The 24375-nt window shown below is 52.7% G+C and overlaps 1 protein-coding gene across 1 annotated transcript; it reads right to left on the bottom strand.

Annotated features, from left to right (window-relative positions):
• Positions 1 to 6488: 6488 nt before the first annotated feature.
• Positions 6489 to 8433, bottom strand: LOC132338190 (potassium voltage-gated channel subfamily A member 3-like). Its single transcript, XM_059867468.1, has one exon. It carries the CDS (start codon positions 8324 to 8326, stop codon positions 6572 to 6574), a length of 1755 nt encoding a protein of 584 aa, XP_059723451.1. The 5' UTR covers positions 8327 to 8433; the 3' UTR covers positions 6489 to 6571.
• Positions 8434 to 24375: the final 15942 nt, after the last annotated feature.

Below are 24375 nucleotides of genomic sequence, written 5' to 3'. Positions count from 1 at the left end.
CTGCCCTGCTGCTGAGCATCCTCAGCACTGAAAATTCAGGCTCTGAGCAGTGATGAGACACAGACAGACCCTGAACCCTGTGGGTGTCCGAGCAGCACGTTAATCGTGGGAGGAAAAGCACACAGAGGCTCAAGGGGTTTATCTTTGTGGTGAATTTAGCCAGAACTGGGGATAGAAGGGCTCCAGCTCTTCCACACACTGGATGGTTTTCAGGAGCACAAACTGGGATTTGGTGAGTGACAAAGAGCAGGAACCCCGACACCTCCCCAGCAGGGAGCAGCCAACACGCAGGGACAAACACCCTGGGACAGGGACACCATCACCCACAGCCTGTGCCAAGCACCGAGTGAAAGCTCTCGATTGCATCCCAGGCTCAGCCTCAGAGGGGCCAGCAGAGCTTCCCCTGGAGCAAGAGCTGGCAGGGGCTGAAGGATGGAGCTGGGGTTGCTCTGCAGGGATCTCCTGGGGCTGAGACCCCTCTGCAGGGATCCCCTGGGGCTGAGACCCCTCTGCAGGGATCCCCTGGGGCTGAGACCCCTCTGCAGGGATCCCCTGGGGCTGAGACCCCTCTGCAGGGATCCCCTGGGGCTGAGACCCCTCTGCAGGGATCCCCCGGGGCTGGGACTGCTCTGCAGGGATCCCCTGGGGCTGAGACCCCTCTGCAGGGATCCCCCGGGGCTGGGACTGCTCTGCAGGGATCCCCTGGGGCTGGGACTGCTCTGCAGGGATCCCCTGGGGCTGAGACCCCTCTGCAGGGATCCCCTGGGGCTGAGACCCCTCTGCAGGGATCTCCTGGGGCTGAGACCCCTCTGCAGGGATCCCCTGGGGCTGAGACCCCTCTGCAGGGATCCCCTGGGGCTGAGACCCCTCTGCAGGGATCTCCTGGGGCTGAGACCCCTCTGCAGGGATCTCCTGGGGCTGAGACCCCTCTGCAGGGATCTCCTGGGGCTGAGACTGCTCTGCAGGGATCCCCTGGGGCTGAGACCCCTCTGCAGGGATCCCCTGGGGCTGAGACCCCTCTGCAGGGATCCCCTGGGGCTGGGACTGCTCTGCAGGGATCCCCTGGGGCTGAGACCCCTCTGCAGGGATCTCCTGGGGCTGAGACTGCTCTGCAGGGATCCCCTGGGGCTGAGACTGCTCTGCAGGGATCCCCTGAGGCTGGGACCCCTCTGCAGGGATCCCCTGGCAGTGAACATGTCCCTGGTGGGGGATGGCTCTGCCCTAGGGCACGGCTGGGACTGGACCCTCCTCCTGGTGCCAGTCTCATTTCTGATCTAAGAAACCCCTACTCATCGCCTCCTGAAATGGGTCAAACACCCTCCACTGCTGGACAAGTGATTCCCAGCTGGGATGAGGCTCCTCAGGGCACCCAAAATGTCCCCCAAATGTCCTCCTCAAAGTGGTGATGGCCGCAGCCCCAGGATGTTTCCAAGAAAAAGGAGCACAGAGCTCCATCCCTCTGTGCTCAGTGCCCACCTCCCACCTCTGGCACGGGGTGGGGGAGGGCTGATGCCACCCTGCACCCATCGGGCTTGCCTGGACTCAGCCATGCAAACAGCACCCAGAGAAACAGGAAAAGGCACCACCATCCCACCCTTAACACATCCTCCAGCTGAACAACACCCCCAAAGCCCAGCCAAGGGCCCAGCCGTGCTGTGGGTGCAGGGGGGCAGCACCAGCTCAGTAGGAGTGGGAATTCCAAGGATATGGCCCTGCCCAGAGCACCCTGTAACCATCGAATCATCACATGCTTTGGGTTGGAAGGGGTCTCAAAGGTAATCTACGACAAAGATCATGTAATATCCAGAAATCCCTTATTTCCCTGCTCCCATATGACTGCCCTTGCAGGAGGATGCCAGGGCACTGAGCTCTCCTTCCAGGTACACACAGAACTGAGGCTGAAGGGCCAAATAAGGCACAGTTAAACCCTATCTGCCTGTTTGCACTCCCAGGTTTGCAGCCTGCCCGGAGATCCTTTGCTAAAGCATTTAAAAACAGGGAAAACCAAGCCAGCCCTGCTTCCCTCCGGCGGCGGCCGTGTGCTCACTCCAAGATATGCATATTTTAAAAGCTTGGCAGGAGAGGGCTCCAAACTACACAATTAAACAGATTTTACACACGACGCTCCCCGTACACGCCAAGCATCGCCAAACACCCTTTCCTTGTGCTACATCCCTGCAGGAGAGACCCTTCGGAGCAATGACCCCGGCTGGCTCCTTCCATTCTGCCGGGGAAAGCACTTGTCTGCCCTTTGCCGCTGCTTAATTGTCCATAAACTGGGGATTAAAAACAAAAACGACTTCTTTTGTCAAGGGATGGAGCAGGAACAATTGCCTGGGAGGAAATTTAACCCTCCTGGAGGAAAGAGATATCTGCAGCCCTTGTCTGTGTCCACACGTGGGATGGGATGGATACTGCTCTGCTCCCGCCACCCCAGGCACCCGAAGGGCATCTATTGTGCTGGAGAACAACAGAACCTTTTGGAGGAGCTCAGGCCTGAAAACACACCCAAAAAAAGGGCAAAGAAGCAGGAGAAAAAGATGATGGTGTCAAAGTACCAAGTGGAGGGGCCAGGGTTGTGGCTGCTGCACCCCCCAGCACCAAGGATGTGCTTCAAGGAGGCATCCAGGAGAAACAGGGGAGCAGGTCCTAAAATACAGGCAGAGGGAAAGGGAGACTGACAGCAGCCTGTGAAAGAGAAAACAGGAGGTACAAGGCTCTGCAGCCCCCAGTGCCCCTGGGTGGGGGTTGGAACGAGATGTTCTTTAAGGTTGTTTTCACTCCCAGCCTTTCTGTGACTCTGTGATAAACTGAAGGCATGCACGGGGGCAGCTCCAGCCTCCCAGGGGTGGGAGCTGCCTCTCCCATCCTCGCTCCCATCCTTCAGTGTCACTGTGTCTCTTGGGTGACAGCCACAAAGGACAGGGGCAGGACATTGCCCTGGAGACCAGGGATTGCCCAGAGCTGTGGGGACCCTGCTCCCCTGCTCTTGGGGTGCTGGGCAGCATCAGCCAGAGCCCGTGGTAATGCCCTCTCCTCCATCTAATGTAATCAGCCGGGTCTGGGCGAGCCCTTTGCCTCACACTGATGCTTGTCCCCTAATGCTGGACCTCTAAGCACATTGGGGACAGGCCAGCCCAACACAGCCCAGGCTCCTCTGGAACTCCCCAGTGGCTGCTGAAACACTGCCTTGTCCTAATGGGGCACACGGCAGGAGAGCAGAGCCACTCAAACAACAGCTGGCTGTGGAGAGCCCAGGGTTTCAGGGATCTCTCCAATTCCTGGCACAACATGTGCAGCAGCCAGTGCCAGAGGAGCTGTCAGACCACGGAACAGAAGGCATTTATCAGTGTCACTGAATGGTTTGAGTTGGAATGGATCTTAGAGATCATCCAGTCCCAGCTCCCTGCCATGGGACACCTTCCACTAGAGCAGGTGGCTCAGGTGGCTCAGCTTCTCTCACTGAATGGCACCCACGAGACAGCAGAGAGGGAGGATGCAGAGAGGGCAGAACATCCAAAGGATATCCCCAGTTCTCCACTTCCACTTTTGGGGGTGTATCTAGAAGACAGCAGCAGTGAATTTTTGTTCTTCAGTGATACCACTCAGTACTGAAAATTATTTTTCTAAACATGAAAAAGGGGAAATTTAGGTCAGATATTGGTTGCCCAGAGAAGTTGTGGCTGCCCCTGGATCCCTGGAAGTGGCCAAGGCCAGGCTGGACAGAGCTTGGAGCAACCTGGGATGCTGGAAAGTGTCCCTGCCATGGCAGGGGTGGGACTGAATGATCCTTAAAGTCTCTTCCCACCCAAACCATTCTGGAATTTTACCAGAGCCAAACTGCCTTTTACCCCAGTGGGTGAAGAGGTTTCCTTGTCTCCTCTCCCATAAAGCATCTTTTATTGTCAATAAAATCCCTTTTAAACTACTCTGCTCCTACAAAATCAGGCAGGGAGGAGTCAGGAAAACAAACCAACAACCTGCAAGGTCTCTGCTTATTTTAGATGACAGAGAAACTGAAAAGTGTTCTGTGCCATTTCAAGAACATGTGGTTTCCCTATTCTGTGCAGCTGCCACGGGGAAATCACCAACCCAGAACTCATCTGCAAACTCTCCTGAGTGCCATGTTTCCACTGCTCTTAAACTCAGACCCTCCTTTTAGGAATAGGCATGTGGGAAAGCTTTAATAACAATAAAATTTAATAACAATGAAAGAGAATAACAGTAAAAAGTGAGAGCTTGAAGGCAGAAATGACATTTCAGCCCACTGGCAGCCTGGGGAAAAGGCACACTGAGGTGCTCCCAGTTATCCCAGACAAGGAATCCCAGTTACCCTGGACAAGGGATCTCAGGTTTGTAACTTCCCACGATGTTCCAGAGCATCTCCCTAATAAAGATCATCTCTTGGACCCTCAGCTGATGAAAACTCTGGTAACTCCAATAAAACACCCCAGCAGCCAAGGAAGGGCTCTTATTGACTGTGGCTAAGGGAGGGTGCTGCAAACCATTGAGATCCTTCTGAATCTGGGAAAAATCCCAGCTAAACTGCAATTTTGGCATGGCCAGCATCTCTCAGGACAAGGCCCCCTCTCCACAGCCTTGGGACTTCACAGGCTGGGGCCAAATTTCTCTTTGCTGCAAGTATTTAACAGCATGCCTGTTCCATGTGCTACCTCAGAGGAATTTGGCTTTTTTTAACCCAAAATCCAGCAAAACTGAGCAGAGCTGGAGCCAAAGCTCTTGAGGCCAAGCTGCTTTTGGCCTGTGTCGGTGGCAGGGGCTGGATGGGAGCACTACACCACTGAAATCACCTTTTTAGCACAGAAGTGAAGCAATCCAGCTGCAGAGAAGCAGCAGGGTTTTCCTCCTCCCACAGCACTAGAAAGCAAATACAATCAGAGGAGCTCTAGGATGTGATCCCACTTTATCTAACGTGTATAAAAATACCCGAGAGTGGCAGGATAAGCTGGAGAATAAAAGTAAGCAGTGGAAATCATGGGGTTTGTCCAAAAGAAACCCAACACTATGCCTCCACTGAACTCTCCCCCGTGCAGAGCTCACCTGATCCCGTCAGATGTCCCATGGCCCCTGGCATACACGTGAAGATGAAGCCGGTGATTCTTCCCAGAGGGATTTTTGGTTATTTTTCAATCCTGATTTTTTACTGTCCCCCTTGTTTCACAAAGCTGCCAAGGTTCCCTGGCCAAGCTTGCTCGGTGCCAGCTCTCAGTGGGTTTGGGGTGGTTCTCAGTGGAGCAGGATGAACCTCCATCCCCAGACTGCACTGCCCAGGTGAGGGACAGGTGGGTCTGGGGGTGCTTGTTGCCTGTGGATGCTTTGTTGGGCACACGGGAGGAGCAGCGGGACAGGAACCAGGAAGGGGGTGCAGAGCCACGATGTCTTGTGGGATGGAGGAGCTGGAACCATCTGGAAAGGCTTTTTGCGGGAAGAGCAAGGACCAAGGGGGATGGGAGAAGGGATGCCATGACAACCTTTGGGGGTTTCCCAGGAAACCATGGTCACCATGGCAACTTCATCACTCCGGTCGGAATTAGTGACTTCCGCTGGAAGGCGTGCTCGCCACTTTAATCTGGTGATAAGCGGCTGCATCTCCTCCAAAGGCATTGCAAAACGAGGAGGAAATATCCCTTTGTCTCCGGCTGGGCGGGCTGGAGGCTCCCAGCCACAGCGAGGAGCCCGTCGTGGATGCTGCTCCGTGCCGACATCGCTCCCTGCGCCGGCGGCTCCCGAAAACATTGCAGTCTGCCTCTCCTCTCCCTCCTCCCGCACACATCCCTGCTGCACGGCCACAGACTTGACATTGGAGGAAATAATTCCATCAGGTTACAGGGGAAGGGAATCCAGAATAGAAAATGAAGGCTTAGGGAGCTTTTTTTCTATTTAAATCAGCATTGATTGCATTCGGTCTCTGACCAGATTAGAATTTCATAAATGATCTAATGGGGAGAAAAAGGAAATCTGGGATGTGCCCATAATGGCACATCACATGTTTCAATATTAAGCATCATTTAACGATGTGGTAACAGAGACTCTCTGCAGAATTAAATGGTTATTTCCTCCCAGCCCCCTCCCAGGACACTCTGCCTCACGTTTTCCTCGTTCTCCACCCAGTCCGAGTTTGTTAATCCAACAAGTTATTTTATGTGATGGAAGGGAGATTGGCTACACACTGCCCTTAGGGAAAGAGGGGGAAATTCAGGAGCAAAGCAAAAGGTTCCCCAAAAGCCCGAAAAGCAAAGCAGCCCTGCAACACATTGCAGAACAAACACCTGTTTTGACAGTGAGTGTGGCTTGTCTTCATCTTCCTTCTCTTTACCCCTTAGCTGTCCTCTTCTTCAGAGAATTTTTAATCCTTTTACTTTTGGATCTTTAGAAAGGAAGGATCTAAAAAAATAAAGGTATAAAAACGAGGGCACACACAGGACCGACGATGGTGCATGTTCCACACAACACCGACACACAGTCACTTTGCATTATTATTGGTATTATTATTGGTATTGTTTCACCGCATCCTCAGATTTTGTTGCTGTTCTTTTGGTTTGGATTTGTTTTAAACATCCGTAAAGATCTTTTTGATGTTCACACAGTTGGGATTGTTTGTGGTTGTGCAGTTGCCTGCTTTAAAGGCAGCCTGTTTGAATGCACTGTGATTGATCCCCCCCTCCTCAATCACCATGTACTCAGACTTGCTGAGGGTGGAATTGCTGCGAGCCTTCTTCATCTCCTCGCTGGACGAGAGGTGCTGGCAGCTGCCGACGTGCATGTACTGGGCTTGTTCCTCACCTTCCGTCTCCCGGTGGTAGAAGTAGTTGAAGTTGGAGACGATGACGGGCACGGGGAGGGCGATGGTCAGCACCCCCGCGATGGCGCACAGAGACCCCACGATCTTGCCCCCGATGGTGATGGGGTGCATGTCCCCGTAGCCCACGGTGGTCATGGTGACCACGGCCCACCAGAAGGCATCGGGGATGCTACTGAACCCCGAGCTGGGGTCATCGGCTTCCGCGAAGTAAACGGCGCTGGAGAAGAGGATGACGCCGATGAAGAGGAAGAAGATGAGCAAGCCCAGCTCCCTCATGCTGGCCTTGAGGGTCTGCCCCAGGATCTGCAGCCCCTTGGAGTGCCGGGAGAGCTTGAAGATGCGGAAGACCCTGACGAGGCGGATGACTCTGAGGATGGCCAAGGACATGGCTTGCTGGCCGTTGCCTTGCCGCTCAGCCAGCTCCGTGCCCAGCGTGATGAAGTAGGGGATGATGGCCACAATGTCAATGATGTTCATGATGTTCTTGGAGAAGGTGGCCTTGCTGGGGCAGGCAAAGAAACGGACCAGCAGCTCAAAGGAGAACCAGATGATGCACAAAGTCTCTACCACAAAGAAAGGGTCGGTGAAAGATGACACCATGGAAGCAGGCGAGGATGAGGAGTTGGTGAAGACATCATGTGGGAGAGGGCCGCTGCCTGTCCCAAAGGTCCCCCCAGTTCCTTCATAGTCATGGTCATCCCTGAATTCAGGCAGGGTTTCCAGACAGAAGATGACAATAGAGATAAGGATGACCAGGACAGAGACAATGGCAATGCCTCGGGCCGGCCCAGAGCTTTCGGGGTACTCGAAGAGGAGCCACACCTGGCGCTGAAACTCCTTCTCGGGGAGAGGCCGCTGCTCCTCCCGAATGAAACCCTCGTCCTCCCGAAACTTCTCCATGGCCTCCTCCCCCAGCTGGTAGAAGCGGATCTCCTCGGAGAAGATGTCGATGGGGACGTTGACGGGACGCCGGATGCGCCCGCCCGACTGGTAGTAGTAGAGGATGGCGTCAAAGCTGGGACGGTTACGGTCGAAAAAATACTCATTGCGGAGGGGGTCGAAGTAGCGCATCCTCTTCCGGGGGTCCCCCAGCAGCGTCTCGGGGAACTGTGCCAGGGTCTTGAGCTGGGTCTCGAAGCGCAGCCCCGAGATGTTGATCACCACGCGCTCGCAGCACTCGTGCTCCCCAGCGCCCGCGGGCTGCCCGGCGGGCACGGCCGGCGCCGGGGGCTGATCGTAGCGGTCCCCCCCGAGCAGCGCAGGAGGATGCTGGGGCTCCTCCAGCAAAGGGTCTCCGCCGCCGCCGCCTCCCACCACGGTCATGCTGCCTTCCTCCCCTTCTTCGCCCTCTTCCTCCTGCTGCTCGGGGCCCGGCTGGGGGGCGGCGGGGGGCAGCTGCTCGGTGTAGCCCAGGTTGTGGTGGCTGCTGCTCGAGCCGCCCCGCGGCTGCCGGCCGGCGGAGGAGGCGGCCGGAGAGTAGAGCAAGCTCCGGCGCTCGTCCATAAAGGTGTGGGACGGAAGGGGAAGGGGGGGGAGGGGGGATCCGAGAGGCGGCAGCAGAAGCCTCTTCTTCCTCCTCTTCCTCCTCCTCCGGGCGGAGAGGGAGCAACAGCCGCCCAACTCCTCCAGCGGCTGCCGCTGCTCTGAAGAGCTGAGGCTCTTCTCAAAAAATCCGCCCCCAGCCCTGGCACCGCCTCACTCAGTCACCGCTCCCGGAGACACCCACCAGCCCCCCGGCCCTGCCCTACAGCCCCCCGCCAGCTGCGGGAACCCCCTCCCCTGCCCCTGCTTGGGGGAGCCCCATCCACCCCCAGGCAGCGCCGAGGGGCTTCAGTCTCCTCCCGGGAGCATCCTTTGCTGCTCAGCGGGCTGCAAGCACGGAGAGGGGTTTTTCCTGGCAGAACTGCTGCCTAGAAAGAGTTTTTCTGCCCTTCCCCAGGTGAAATGCAATTTTGGCTCTGAATTTTGGCGTTTGCCTGTTGGTTTTCAGCTACAGTTTCACACGCTGGGAGGCTGTGGGCAGTGGAAAGCCGACAGCATGGCCAGACCCAACAGTTGTTTTGAATCAGCGTCTGGGTTAGGCTGGGGATTGTTTTTCTCTGTCTAGGAGAGCGTGTGCATGTGTGTGAGTCCATGAGCGTGGGTGCACACGTGTGTGTGTGTGTGTGTGTGTGTGCTTCCCCCACCAAAATAAACCCAGAAGCAAAGCTGAGCCAGCCCTCTACCAAGGAGGTTCCAGGCTGAACCCAAACCTGCATTTCAGACTTTCCATCAAGAAAGCCAAAACCCTTTTATTTCTTTTTATTTCTTATTCCTTTCAATTGGTCTTCAGCAAATTGTTCAATTGTGAGCAAAAGGGAATTTTTCAGGCAAAAGCCTCCTCTGCAGGAGCCCAGAGCTGGAAAACACCCCATCCCCAGAGATGTGCAACAGGGACAACCTCTGATCTCTGCCCCCCCAGATCTCCATTTTTCCAACCCCCTGCAAGAGCTGAACTGCTTTAACCCCCAGCCACATGCCAAGGGGGTTTAGGCAATCCAGGGAGCTCCCAGCTTGGGAAAAAGTAATGGAATGGTTTGGGTTGAAAGGGACTTTAAAACTCATCTCATTCCACATCCCTGCCATGGGCAGGGACACCTTGCACTGGACCACGAGCTTGACCATGAGGGCTGGGGAGAGGAGAGGAGGGAGTCTACGTTCCCTTCTAGAGCCAGATAGGTGATCCTGCCATGATGGAGGTTAAAAACCCTGCACCATCCCCACTTGAGCTCATCATCCCAGTTATTTTTAACCAGCACAGCCTCCAGAAGGTAGGGAAAACAACAGATGAAAAGATCAAACTTATTTATACTTTAAATCAGAAACAAGCTGTCCAAAACACCCAGATCTGGGGAGGGAACAGCAATAAATATTGGTGCAAGAGCTGACTCCAGACTCTGAATGGCAGATGAACAGTGAGGATTCCTGACAGAGGGGAAACAGTCTCTGCCACCAGAAACCCAGGAGGATTCCTGAGGGAATGGGTCCCAGCAAGGTGTGCATGGAAAGGTGGATGCTCACCCATGCCCCCACATAAGGAGAGTTGTCTCCATGTCATGTCACCCCACCCCAGACTTGGACACAAGTTCCTTGTTGCCACCTCCATCCTTGGCTTTAAGCCCCAATTTTGACACCTGTTTTTCTTGAGGGTGTGGATCTCCTGGGAGGACGGAGTTGGGAAGTTGCTCCCCCATCATTCCTGCAGCAGTTTGTGTTGCTAACCAGCACCATGCTCCCAGTGAGAGCATCCACTCCTCCCTCCCAACCCACAGCATCTCCCAGCCATCCCCAAACCCAGACAAGGCAGGAAGGAGAGCCCTGGAGCACCATTAACCCTTGAGCTCCCCTTATTGCCTGTAGGTTGGGAAAAAATCCTGTAAGCAACAGCTCACATACAAGTCTGAGGCTTTATTTTCATGAAAATGAAATAACCATCATCCCTTCGCCACATATATGTGTGTAGCAGCTAAAAACTTGTCTGGCTCATCCCTTTTCCCTGCTAGGATTTCTGCCAATAAATCAGTGTTGTTGGTAGAAGGCAAACAAATGAGGCTGCCTCAAACCATAAACATTTATTGAGGACACAAGGCTCGAGGCTCAAGGTGTAACTTCCATAATTGCAATAATTTACTCTGCATCTGTCAAGGGCAAACCCATCAGGAATTACCGAGAGAACCACAGACCTTTGGGATGCTGCTTGGAAAAGCCTTTCCTTTAAGAGCAGCAGGATTAAGCCCGCAGCACGGCAGCAGACATTAACCCTTGAGCTCGGGCGGCTTTGGTCGGGCGTCGCGCTGGGATTTCTCCCGGAGCTGGCGGCCCCAGCACGCCGTGGCCTCCTGGCCCTGTTTACTCCTCCGCTGCTTCCCTGTAATCCTATCAAAGCCAATTAGGCTGTGCCAGGCGAGCAGCAGCGCTGCAGGCGGAGAGCAGCCGCGGGGCAGATCCTCCCCAGCCCTTCCCCGCAGCTCCTGCCTTCCCCTGGCTCTCCAGCCGAGCTTTGGGGCAGCACCGGGGATGCAGCAGCAGCATCGCCTCCCCTGTGAGCTCCTGCCAGCCTCACACGCCCTCCCTGCAGGGGTTTGCATCCAGGAGCTGCATTTGTCAAGCAGAACCAGAGGTGGTTCTAGGTCAGGCTTCAAAACCTGGAGGTCTGAGCACAAGGGAAGGGGAAGAAAAGCCCAGGGGAAGGGGCATCTCCCTGGTGTCCAGCCGGGCCAAAGCTTTCCTGTAAGCTGGGAGCTCGATGCAGCACCAAACCATCTCCTCTAGCTGTGGTTTGCTGTCTAATGCGAGATGTCCCAGTGTTCCCTCTGCAAATTTCCTTCTGCTTTTTCATCCATCTCTTCTGCTGCATCTGGTCTCAACAAATTTGATTTTGTTCCTAATGGCCATTTAAGAAATCCCCCTGTGCAATGGTTCACAGGCTGCCCTGGAACAGCACACGCAGTTCCTATGAGGAAGCAGAGCAAGCATTGCTCTTTTCCTCCCTTCATGGCCTTCTCAGGCCCCATTTCCAAGCAGAGGGGATGAACAACTTCCCTCTATCTCACAGCCAGACCCAGACCACTCGGAGAATTCCCCCAGCATCCCTCCCCCAGAGGGACATGGGCTGCACAAAACACGTGGGACCTTCACCCCAGCTCTCAGTTATTCCCAGCCATGGGGCTGCCTTAGCATCCTGCTTCCATCTTGAATTTTTCCTTCCTTCTTGATGAGTCCTAATGCCTCTCAAGCAGCATTTTGGGGTTGTCCTTCTCCCCCCAAAGCTCCCCTTGGCAGCATCAGCAGCCAGGCAGTGTGTACAGAATCCAGCCTGGCTATGAGCAGGATCTCACCCACCCTCCCCTCCCTCCCATTTCAATGGGAACTCTGCTTCCATTGATAAATCTGGGACAAATCTGCTCATCTTTACTTTGCAGGATCAGAAACCTCTCAGCACACACGCAGTTCCAATAATACCTTAATGCACTGCAAATGCATTGTCTGCCCTCCCACAGCAAAGCCCCAACTGCTCCAGCCAGGCAGTGCAGCTTTAACTCCCTCCAGGTTTCTCCTCTTGGGAACACAAGCCCTCCTGTGCTGCTCAGAAGGGACAAATGTCATGGAGAAAGGCTCAAGGTTGTCACTGAGGTCACCAATCACAGGCAGGGCTGCAGGGACTGCTGGCAGCAAACACAGTCCAGCATCAACTCATCCTTCTGAGATTCACTTGGAGCAATCACAGAATCCCGGAGTTGTTTAAGTTGGAAAAGCTCTCTAAGGTGATGAAGTCCAACTGTCCACCTAACTGCCAAGGCAACCACTAGACCATGTCCCCAAGTGCCACATCAGTGGCAGGGATCCCTCCAGGGATGGGGACTCCACCACTGCCCTGGTGAGACTGTCATAGTGCCATATCTTAGGAAAGAAATTTCCCCTGACATCCAACCTGAACCTCACCAGCACAACTTGAGGCCGTTTCCCCTTGCCCTGACTCTCAGCAATCTGGGAGTAAGTTGAACAACACAACCTCTGGCTCCAGACTGGCCAGTGCTGCCATCCTCACCTTCTCCTTTGTGGAGACAGGAGGTGGGAGCATGCCCACAGTCTGTGAGCTCACACCCTTCCAGAAGAACTGGGATGCTATTCCAGATGGGGCCATCTCATTCCCAGAAATCAGGGATCCTATCTCATCTCCTCACCGAGCCACAAAAACATCCAGTGAGGCTTCCCTCTCTGACACATTCTCCACCAACGCTGTCCAGGGAGACAGTGGGAAGGACGGGAACTGAATCTTGGTTTCCCAGGATGGATTTAGAGCTCTAACTCTGGAGCAGACCATTCCTATTCCTGTCACTGTCTTAGTCAGACTCCAGGTATAGCTCAGCCATGGAGTGAATCCTTCAATCCCTCCGTGCCTCAGTTTCTCATCTGTACATTGAGGGAGAATTTCTCGCCTCCCACCTGGAGTCTATTTCAATCCTACACCAGAAGCTTTTCACTGCACTCCCAGTTGCAGAGTTGGTTCTCCTGTCTCAGTTGGGAAAGATACTGAAATACGGGAGAGGGAGGAAAATCCAGTGCTGTGTAAACCCTGCAGCTTGCTCAGCCCTCGGCACAGGTGGAAAGCATCACTGGGAGCTCCCCAGGGAACACTGGAGATGCCTCTCTCACACAGGACATTTAGCACCAGGCACAGCAGGACCCCAAACACCCTGGGATCCTCTCCGACTGCTGGACGCCTTCAGAGAACAGGCAGGGGGGAGGGAGGGGAAGTGAAAATTGAACTGATACCCCAAAATAACTGAGTCTGGACAGCAGCTATTTTTCATGGTTTGTTTCCCACAAAGCTGAGGATTGAGCAAGAGTATTTCTTGGGCAGTGAAGAACAAGTTCCAGTGGCTAAAAAAGATCAGTCAAATTACTCAGCATCGCCGTCATCCGTCGGCTTTAATGGAGCTAAATCCCATCCAACCTTTGGGGATCCAGGGGTTACAGCTCAGGATGGAGTCAGACCTATTTCAATATCCTAAAAATGTGATTAACAGGGTGGGATTATGATGGCCAAACAATGTTAATGCAAATTCCACTGGAATGAGGATCACATTCCAAGGCCTCCACAATGACAGCAAAACGATACCCAACGACTCCTGTTGCAGGGCATTATTTGGTCATTAAGGTCTAAGATTACATTGACAAAGCAATTTAACCACAAATCCTGGGAGACAACAGTGTTTTCATTACCAGTGTCCGCAGCAGGGGAAGATGAGCTGCATTTTAGAGAGGGGAGCAGGAAAATCAGGGACACCTCAGGGACTCAAGGTGATGCTGGAAGAGCAAAGGTGCTGAGCCAGATGCAGACTCAGCATAAAGATGTGAAAACCACAATTTCTGGCAGTAAAAAGCATCATGTGGTCCAGGGGGGACTGTTTGGCCCCTGAATCATTTATTCCATGGATGTCACTTCTGGTTGTGATTGGTGACAGTCACTCAGTGAGGTGACACAAGCCCTCACAGCCTCCCTAAGCAGAGCAATGCCAGCCCACAGAAGGGAAAGCTCTTGGTGTCAGCCCCTACAACCAAAACCAACAACTGATCTCCCTCTAAATCAATGCAGTTGGAAAAATTTTCACTAAAATATGGGCTCGGTCTCTTTCCAGCAGTATTTTAAGCTGAATTTTCAGAGGATGTTGAAGACATTCTGGGTGATTTGGTGCCTAACTCCAGCTGCACAAACAACTCTGTTTTTAAGGGAAAAGGTTTTGCCTTCCATAGAAAAGCCAGGGAATCTGTAAGTCACCACTGTGCCACAAAGCATCCCTTGTGCAGCCTCAGAAGTTTATTTTTGAAGCACACCCTCTCCACCTTTTCCCTGTTCTTCAGCCAGTTTTATTCAGAAAAATAAATTCCATCAGAGAAATGAAGCAATTTTTCCTGTGTTGGGCAGCTGGGCTGGAGCCAGCCTCGACCCTCCTGTGCCTGGCACCAGGCAGCAGAGCCTGTGAGCAATGAGATCCGTGGGAGCTGGGCAAGGAGGAGACGTTTGGAGGGCAGGGAGCTGTCTCAGCCGAGCACAGATCCTGGTGACAGCCGTGGGGACGCCTGGCAGCCGTCAAGGACCTTCAAACCCTGCTTTGTCTCCTGGATTTTTCCGCCTTTCCACAATCCTCCCAATGTTTCTGTGACTTTTCTTTGCTCGTTCAGTGAACATCGGAGTTCGAAGGGAGTGAGATGGAATCTGAGGCTGCAGGAGTTTGACTGACACAGCCCAGGAGCAAACAATGAGGGATGAGGCATTGCCATCATGGTGTGCCTGCAGTGGGACACTTGGTCCCTCGGTCAGGTGTTGATGGAGAAGAGGTGCCATTTATTAAATTATAGAATCCCAGAGTGGTTTGGGTGGGAAGGAACCTTAAATCCCATCCCATTCCACCCCCTGCCATGGGCAGGGACACCTGCCACTATCCCAAGTTGCTCCAAGCACCATCCAACCTGGCCTGGATGGGGTATCCACAACTTCTCTGGGAAGCTGTGCACCAACACCCTGAGCCTGGGGACAAACCAGCCCTTGGGGAGCAAGGCTTGTTCTCCAGAGCATCCCACATCTCGAAGGATGAACAGGGTTGGGCAGCCCAACCCAGCTCTGGGTACCCCCAGCCCCCCTGCAACTATGAAACCCAAAAAACCAAACTGAAGGACATCTGCCTTCACCAAAATCACACACCAGGTTTTGCACGATGTGAAACTGCTGGTGGTTGAAGCAGGAAACACACAAGGAGAGGAAACCAAGAAGGGAGAGAAAATCCTCTTTTGTAGTTCGCATTTTTATTCCTTCTGACACACACAGGAGCAAAGTCACTGTGGCAGAATTACCCTGAAGCCATCAGACTTCCATTAGAGTTTGATGAAATCATGGAAGGAAACAGAGTGACTCTGCCTGGCTGCAATGAGAGATGCACAACAGAGACCGGGATGCTCCTGAGGGCTGGATCCCCCAGTAACTCCGTCCTTGAGCCTTTGGTCTCAAAGGTTGTGACTAAACAGAAAATGAAAACCTGCACAGGTCACCAGGCCAAACACATTAGTGCAGCCCCAACTTCCTGGCCCCTGATCATTAGTTAATGTTTGGGCAGTGATTTGAGAGAAAAAAACCATGCCCTGAATACAGGTCTGATATTGTCATCATTCCCCTTCCAGCTGGAAACCCAGAGGAAATTCTCTTCTGCCTCAAGATCCTTCTGTCTGTCCTCCCCATCTTCAGGGCCAGTTTAACCCTTGATCACCAGTGCTGGGAACTGGTTTGTTATAAAACCCCTCCCTCAGCTGTAAGGTTGTTATTGAAGGGTCATTTTATGCAGGCAAGATGAATTTATTTGCAAACACAGATGGGGACTTTAGCTTTAGCTGCAACACCTGGATGCTGGTAGAGCTGCAGAGCCTGCAGGTAAAGCTGGAACTCCCAAATGCTCCCAGAGGCTTCATTTCTAGCTGGAAAACCCAAACCAGAAAAAATTTGGAGCAAAGGAATTTGTCTGCAAAGGGCTCAGAGACCCGAGCTCTGCAGCTCAACCCTGATTTATTTTTAATCAGATTTCCTGCTTGTCAGCTGCAGCACTTCTGGGGAAAACCCCCGAAGCCCCACTCCGAAATCTCCTGTTTGCAAGGCTGAAAATGGGGTGGAGGGGAGCAGATGAGTCATTTTTTGTGTTTTTAATCATCCTGTTGGGACTGGGGTGTGATGGGTGACAGTCCAGGCACGAGGTGACCCACGGGCACCACAGGTCAGGTTCTTTTTGCTGACCCACGTCCTTTCCAACAAGAGCCAGCAATAATAAATTAATTCTGAAACAATTACCACAAGGTTCTCCCAAATGACTTTTCTTACACAATCTCCAAAACCACCATGTTCCTTTTCTCTCTTTTCTCTAAATGACAATATAAACAATTTGGGGGTGGGTTTTGGGGGGCAGAATGGAGGATTTCTTCAGCCTGCCTTCTTGTTTGCTTTGATATATTCAGAAAAAGCATGTCCTGGCTGGGCTTGGGGACACCGGAAAGGCTGATCTGCTCTGTCACCTGTGACAGTCACCCCAGCAACGGCTCGGCTGCCAGCAGAGGCAGGAGAGGATGCTGACTCACTGCCTGCCTCACTTGTGCAGCTCACCCTTCACAGAAAGCGTTGCTGAAGTCTTGCTCTTCCTTTCCTTTCACCCCTGCCCTTAAAAAATGAATTAAGAAACCTTAATTATAAATGGACAAACAGAAAAAAGAAAAGTAGCAGCCACTAGCAAAGAGAAGTGTTATTGCACTATGAAATTCAGTTGGGCTCCAAAGGCAGTGCCCACTGTAAATTCACTGGAGTCATTGCACACAGAAATTGCTCTGAGATGGAGGGGCTTGCTGCAAATATAGATCACTGAATGATTAACTGCCTGGGGGCAGAAAGGGAGGGAGAAAACTTGAGGGGCCTTCTTAAAACAGGAACTCTCCCAAAATGACCAAGTCTCCTCTTCCCTTTAACCCTGTTTCTGTCTGCTGCTTGCTTTCCTTTTCAGTGCAAATTTGGTGATTTCAGTGTAAATCTGGTGATTTCTCTGCTGCTTTGTTCCCCTTCTTCTCTTGGGGAAGCACAAAATGAGATCCAGAACAGCCTAGAGAAGAGAAAGTCACTTGACTTTGTCTTTTTCTCACAGTTTTTCCTCCTGGTAAAGTAATTTTGGCCAGTGAGTGATGGGAGCAGAGTGGAGGCAGAGGATGGAGATGCTGGTGGGAGTAGGACCAGGGGTGGCTGGGAGAGGGGATGTCATGGAAGTCCCCACCAGGACATGCTTCTGCAGCTTCTGCAGCTTCCCCCTGGCCAGCAAAGCTCTATGACACCCCTCCTAATCTCAGCTGGGAGGGGCTTTTCTAATTGCCAGGATTTATTTCTGCATTTGATTCCTCCATGTGGCCCCTCCTGAGGAGCATCCAGGTAGCCCAGACACACGATAATGCTGCCCTTGCAGAGGTGGCCAAGGGTGGGCTGGGTTCCCCCTGTGCTGCCCCCACCTCCTGTCACCCAGCAGGGATGGAAGATCTTCTCTTTCACTCAGAGGGTGAATCCCCAGCCCTCGTGCAGCACAGAGCAAGAGAAAACCCTGCACAAGATATTATCATTGTTAATATCTTCCAAACCCTCAGGAGGTGCCTGAAGATGCCAGGGAGGGGGAGAAGCAGAGGATGAGTTGTGACTCACAGCTGGGAAATGCACGAGGGTGGCAGAGCCTGTTAGAGAAAATCAACCCCAAAAAATCCCTCCTTGCTCCACAGTTGTCATAAGCCAGAATTCAAGAGGGAAATCCTGCTAAATCCTGCTGCTCCTGCAACACACAGAACCACCTTCAGCACTGTGGGAATGCAATGGTGCCAGGGCCCAGGGCACGGGGATAGTGTAGGGCTGGGGAGATGCTGGGGGACTGAGGAAGCTCTGCTGGCCAGAGAGACCCTACACACACCCTACACACACCCTACACACACCCTACACACACCCTACACACACCTTTCTTCCCAGTTCACCCCCTTTCAGGTGACAACCACCACCTGTAGACACACCTCCCCAGAAGCCCCTGTGCCAAAAGGCCAAGTGCCACCATTGCCAGCAAGGAACCCCCTGTCATCCCAGACTCACCCTGAGGCTGGCCTTGTCCCCAGCCCAGAGCAATGAGTGTCACTTTCAGGCATTCCTTGGATACCTCCAGGGATGGGCACTCCAAACCCCCCTGGGCAGCCCCTGCCAAGGCCTGACCATCCTTTCCATGGGGAAATTCCTCCTGATGTCCAGCCTGACCTTCCCCTGGCCCAGTGTGAGGCTGTTCCCTCTCCTCCTGCCCTGTTCCCAGGCTGTCCCCTCCTGTCATGAGTTGTGCAGAGACAGAAGGTCCCCCTGAGCCTCCTTTGCTCCAGGCTGAGCCCCTTTCACAGCTCCCTCAGCCACTCCTGATGCTCCAGACCCTTCCCCAGCTCTGTTCCCTTCTCTGGACATGCTCCAGCCCCTCAATGTCCTTCTTGTCCTGAGAAACCCAAAAGTGACCCCAGGATTGGAGGTGAGGCCTCAGCAGTGCCAAGAGCAGAGGGACACTCAGTGCCCAGGGCCTGCTGGACACACTGCTCCTGACCCAAACCAGATGCCTTTGGCCTTTTTGCATTTTATTAGAAATGAATGTGCTCCAGTGATGCTCTTTAGTATCACAGAATCCCAGAATCACTGCGGTTGGAAAAAACCTGCCAGGTCAACGACTGCAACCTGTGCCTTATCTTCACCTTGTCATCAAGCCCAGAGGACTCAGTGCCACATCCAGTAATTTCTTGGATGGAGACTCCACCAGCGCCCTGGGCAGCCCCTTCCAATGCCCAACCACCCTCTCCATGAAGAAATTCCTCCTGATGTCCAGCCTGAACCTTCCCTGGCACAGCTTGAGGCTGTGTGCTCTCGTCCTGTCGCTCACTGCCTGGAAGAAGCAGCCAACTCCCATCTTGCTACAACCTCTTTTCAGGTGGAGAAATCATCTCCTTTCAGATTGAGATGCTGTTGGCAGATCCACCTCCTGCTCCTGCTCCTGGCACGGGGAATGACTCAGAGAATGTGTTTTTCACCTGCTGCCTCCTGCACAGGGCTGCAGCTGTACCTGCCTGTGCCCATGTCTGCTGCTGGCCTTCCACGGGAGCTTTAAATAGCTCTGCCATGGCAGCAAAGAGGGTGAGAAGTGTCTCTGCAGCTGAACTGGAAATGCCTTTTAATGAGGATGATTCACGGTCGCTCCCAGCCCTGGTGTCAGCCCCAGCACCACCGACACGGTGCTGCCCCTCGCTGACATTTCATCACCAGGAGCTCGGCAGAAAAGCTCCCAGCTGCTGGAGTCTGCAGCATGGAGGAGACAGGGAGCTGGCACCTGAGGCTGATGTCTGATTCCAAAACAAAGAGGTAATAGGATGGGTTGAGCCCCAAAGTTTGCAGGAATGGGCCAAAATGGATGCGAGCAATAATGCAACCACCTCCTCCACCCACCCAACTCAAGGACAGGAATAAAGCCACAGAGCAGGGACAGAAGCCCTGGACCTGGGTTTTGGAGGCTGGTTCACCATTTAAAGATACCTGAACTGCAAATCGAGGCCAGGGAAATGCCAGGAGGCTCGAGCCAGGGTGCCCAGAGCAGCTGTGGCTGCCCCATGCCTGGCAGTGTCCAAGGCCAGGCTGGACAGGGCTCAGAGCACCTTGGATAGTGGAAGGTGTCCCTGCCCATGGCAGGGGTGGCGTGAGATGGGCTTTAAGGTCCCTTCAGCCCAACCCATTCTATGGGTCAGTGCCCACATCTGGTCCAGCCCATCATTCCTTAGCCCAGGAAACAGATTCATTCAACAGTCCATGAAAGCATTCCTGAGTCCATGAAACAGAAAACTGGGACTGTTTCCCAAGGGAAAGGGACTAAACCAACGTTCCCCCATCCCTGTCCCCAAGGCCCTGCAATGCCCTGTGGTGCCTCAGTTTCCCCATCTGTTTTTAAAAGGGTTGCAGGTATTGGCATTCCTTCCTGGAGTACCCCGAAATCTAGGAAAGACGTGATTAGGGGTGGCAATTATAATTATTCACACCCTCCTAATGGATCTTTACAGCCCATCAGGGCTGTGTCTGGATTCTAACATTTGTTAGAAAGAGATAAAAGCTTTCTTCACTGATGGTGTGAAGACTTTCGGGCTCTCTTTGATGTGCTGTGGCTTAATAGCCCCTTCGTTGGATTAATTTTCATTTTTGCCGTCGGTGTTTAAGAGCTGCCACACAGACTTTGTGAATGGATCGGAGGAGACGGAGCAGCGATTCTCCCCGCCCCGAGCTGCTCCCATTCTCATTAATATCAATCCCTGCAGGGTGAACTCCCAGCCCGGCGCTCGTGTGCGAGGCAGCCGAAAATAGCAGCGTTTATAATAACAACAAATAACGGGGCAGGCGCTCGGAACCATGAAATGCCTCCGACGGACCTGGGGCGGGAGGGGTTGGGGTGCGGATGTGTGCGGGAAGGTCCCAAAACGCAAGTGACAGCAATAATCGAGGCTTTTGTCAGAGTGTGAGCGCTCACAATAATTGAATCGCTGCCTTGTTCCAGACGGACCGATTTAGACCCTCATTATGTGTTTGGCAAGTACTTGGCATAACGAATCAATTTAAAACGGCACATGAGGCTCAAGTAATTCATAATGAAACTCCAAATCAAGATTACAAGGCAAGACTAAGCCTCCTCAGCAGAAATTACCGGGATGGAGATGAGCTGGGGGTAGGAAGAGGCTGGAGGAAGCCTCTGTCACCGCCCCAGGTGGATTTGGGTCCAGCAGTTCCCTCTCCTGGGAGCTCTGCACCCCAGAATTGCACACGTGGTGCTCCTAGTTCAAGAAGCATTTTAGTCTCCTTTCACAGCCGAGGGAGGTGAGGTCTGGTCTGTGGTCACTGCTGGGTGTCCCTGGCTCTATCACATCTTCATCTTTCTACTGAAGAAACAGCCTCAAATTCATCCAGCTCTTCTCCTCAGTACTCCCATAAAAGCCCCTGTTCCACATGGCCTAGAAGCTCTGTCATCCCCCTCTGCTGATCCCAAATATTTCCCCACCCCTCAAAAATGAAAAATCACAGTGTCTACTATGAAAAATCACAGTTTCTACTGTTCTACTGCTTACAACAGTGAGATGGGGGAAGTCACATCGAGGAGTCATGTGGGAGGGACGAGCTGCCCACAGCACGATTGTGGTGTAAACGAAGTCCAGAAAGGCTTCAAAACATCCCAAAATCATAAATCCATCAGAAAGGACAGGAATGTAGTCCAAGAGAGTCAGGGCAGGGCAGAGCCTGGCATAAACTTTGCTCAAGCCTGGCTTTACATGCCCAAGGCAGGCAAGGAATGAACCAGCACATTCTCAGAACATCCGTCTGCTCAGGATTTACCTCTGTGCATTTCAGGAATTATCCAGCTGGGATTAAAAATGCCTCCCACCCCTTATTATTTAAATACAGGTTTTCAGGCTAACAGGGGAAAAAAAAAAATAGAAAGAAAGACAGAGACAAGGCTTTGCTCAAGTAGAGCTGAATAATTAGAGATGACTAATAAGATGTCCTGTGGGAAAGCAGAGAGGAGACTCTGCCAGGATGCAGGCCCTGGCTGATAAAACCTGCTGCCTCTACAGGAGGGGTCACCTGGGGTTTCTGGGACACTGCTGGCCCGAGCTGACAGCCTCTGTCCTTCTGAGGTGCAGCCAGGCTGCTCTGCTCCCAGCCCTGAGGAGCTGCTGAGCCCAGGGGGCTGCGCTGGGCTGGCTCTGCCCTTTGCTCCTGCTCCTCTGGAGAGGTCCCAAACCAACAGAATCGTGGAATCATCATGGAATCATCATGGAATCATGAGTTGGGCTGAAAGGGACCTTAAAGCTCATCCCATCCCACCCCCAGCCACAGGCAGGGACACCTTCCACTGCCCAGACTGGAATACCCAGAGCCAAGTGAGTGCTGGGAGCACTGGCAACTCCAGCCTGGCTGAGACACTGGAGTTACTCAGGCTCATCCCAAAAGCTCCTCCCAGCAGATTTACACCCAGGTGATGCTCCCTGCAACAATTCCTGGTTAGAGGAATTAGAGCTGCTGTTATAGGGTGACAAAAGGATGTTGCTAAGCTCTTGAAAGGCAAGTGCAATCCTTAATCTGTATTATAATGTAAATCAGACTATGAAAAATATTTGGGATCCCCTGATATTCCCACTGCTGCTGAAGCTGCTACCCAGTGTGGGGATTAGGGGTGTGCAGTAGGAGCTTCCATTTTTTTTTTTTTTTTTAAGATCTCAGAAAAAAAAGATAAAAATTAGAGCTTTGTGTGTCCAGAGCATTCAGGGAAAGAGATGTTTCACATCCAGTGTCATTGTGGAATAATTTTGGCTGAAAGGCATTTCTGGATGGATGTTGTGCACAGGAACACTTAAAACATGCAAGAATTGCACAGAAATATTCATGGAGGCTTGCATGTTGTGATACATCCATACTTATTGCATTAAGTTTCATTAGATAGATTTATTTTTTAAATTAATGCTGAAGTTCTTAGAGGCTCAGGATTTATTCAGCAAAGTGCAGGGGTGAAGTTACAAGATCCTTTACAATTTATTTTGCTTATTTTCCAATGTAAACACCTAAATATCCCCTGCTCAATACTGTATCAACAGTGCCATGGCCTATACAGGTGTTGTTTTGGACAATATAAAATTTTGGTGGGATGGAGGTCCCTGAAGTCACAGCAACCTCCCAAAATTGTGGTAAAATTAAGATTTCTCCTGCCCAGCTCCTGCCTATATCCCCCAGCTGGATCCATCAGGTTCTATACAAAAAATGTGCACAATCAGCTCTTTCCTATCTTCACATTTTCCCCAAATTATTCTTTTTATTGCTGAAAATACTTTGCTACATTTCTATGCTCAAGGCAGGCTTTTTCTGCTTCTTCTAAAATCTGCTACAACTCAACAGAAGATGAGAGAAATTCATACCCCAAAATATGTTCACAATTCTTCTACCCAAAACACTTCCTAGGACTCAAAACCAGAATGAAGCATTCCAATTTTACCCAAGTTTGCCAATTCTTAGAGATTTATTTAGAAAGCTGCAATTCCCAGGAAGCCACCAGAAAAATGGGGAAGAAAAAAAATCCAAAGGAGAAATAATGGGAAATTACCAACTTGGGTCATGTCCTGCTCTAAGGGAACTATTGCAAATATGGAGTCTGTCTAAAAGTCTCAACTTAGAGCATCTCTGGTGAGATTGCAGAGTTGGGATAGAAAACAGGGAATTTGGTTAATTGAGCCAGCAAGGGAATGTGTGTGTGCACCTACATGTGTTCACAGGGATTACTGTGTATTTTACCAGAAATTAATGTGCTCTGGTGATGTTCTTCATTAATATCACAGGATCCCAGGATGATTTAGGTTGGGAAGGAACTTTGGGATCATCAAGTCCCACCTGTGCCCAATCCCCACCCTTGTCACCAGCCCAGAGCACTGAGTGCCACTTCCAGGCATTCCTTGGACACCTCCAGGGATGGGGACTCCAAACCCCCCTGGGCCTGAGCACCCTTTCCATGGGGAAATTCCTCCTGATGTCCAGTCTGACCCTCCCCTGGCACAACTTAAGGCCATTCCCTCTCCTGTCCCTGTTCCCAGGCTGTCCCCTCCTGTCAGGAGTTGTGCAGAGCCAGAAGGTCCCCCTGAGCCTCTTTTGCTCCAGGCTGAGCCCCTTTCCCAGCTCCCTCAGCCACTCCTGGTGCTCCAGACCCTTCCCCAGCTCTGTTCCCTTCCCTGGACATGCTCCAGCTCCTCAATGTCCTTCTTGTCCTGAGAAACCCAAAAGTGACCCCAGGATTGGAGGTGAGGCCTCAGCAGTGCCAAGAGCAGAGGGACAAACACTGCCCAGGGCCTGTTGGACACACTGCTCCTGACCCAAGCCAGGTGCCACTGGCCTCTTGGCCCCCTGGGCACACCTGGGCTCATGTCCAGCCCCCCCCAGGTCCTTTTCCAGCTCTCCAGCCCCTCTGTCCCTGGCCTGGAGTGTTCCAAGGGGCTGTTGTGACTGGACTGTGAGCTGCTCGCTGTGACCGCTCTGGAAGCTGCATCCAGGGGACACCACTGTCCCAGACCCCTGGGGACACCACTGTCCCAGACCCCTGGGGACACCACAGTCCCAGACCCCTGGGGACACCACTGTCCCAGACCCCAGGGGACACCACAGTCCCAGACCCCAGGGGACACCACTGTCCCAGACCCCTGGGGACACCACTGTCCCAGACCCCAGGGGACACCACTGTCCCAGACCCCAGGGGACACCACTGTCCCAGACCCCAGGAGCTGGGTCCTCCACGGACACACAGCTGGCTCCAGGGCCATGGAGCCAACACCAGGTGAAAGCCAAGGCCAGGCAGTGTGGAGTGGGTGCCTCTGGCTGCAGCCCTGAGTCACCCAGAAGGAGAGCAGGTTTAAGGGCT

This window comes from Haemorhous mexicanus, chromosome 25, assembly GCF_027477595.1.
Source record: "Haemorhous mexicanus isolate bHaeMex1 chromosome 25, bHaeMex1.pri, whole genome shotgun sequence".
Classification (NCBI taxonomy): Eukaryota; Metazoa; Chordata; class Aves; order Passeriformes; family Fringillidae; genus Haemorhous; species Haemorhous mexicanus.
Note: the sequence above shows the minus strand (reverse complement) of the source record. Positions and strands in the feature narration are given on the sequence as shown.

Bases quoted from the DNA above. Each gene is read 5' to 3' on its own strand.
- LOC132338190 (XM_059867468.1), bottom strand. From the start codon at position 8,326: ATGGACGAGCGCCGGAGCTTGCTCTACTCTCCGGCCGCCTCCTCCGCC.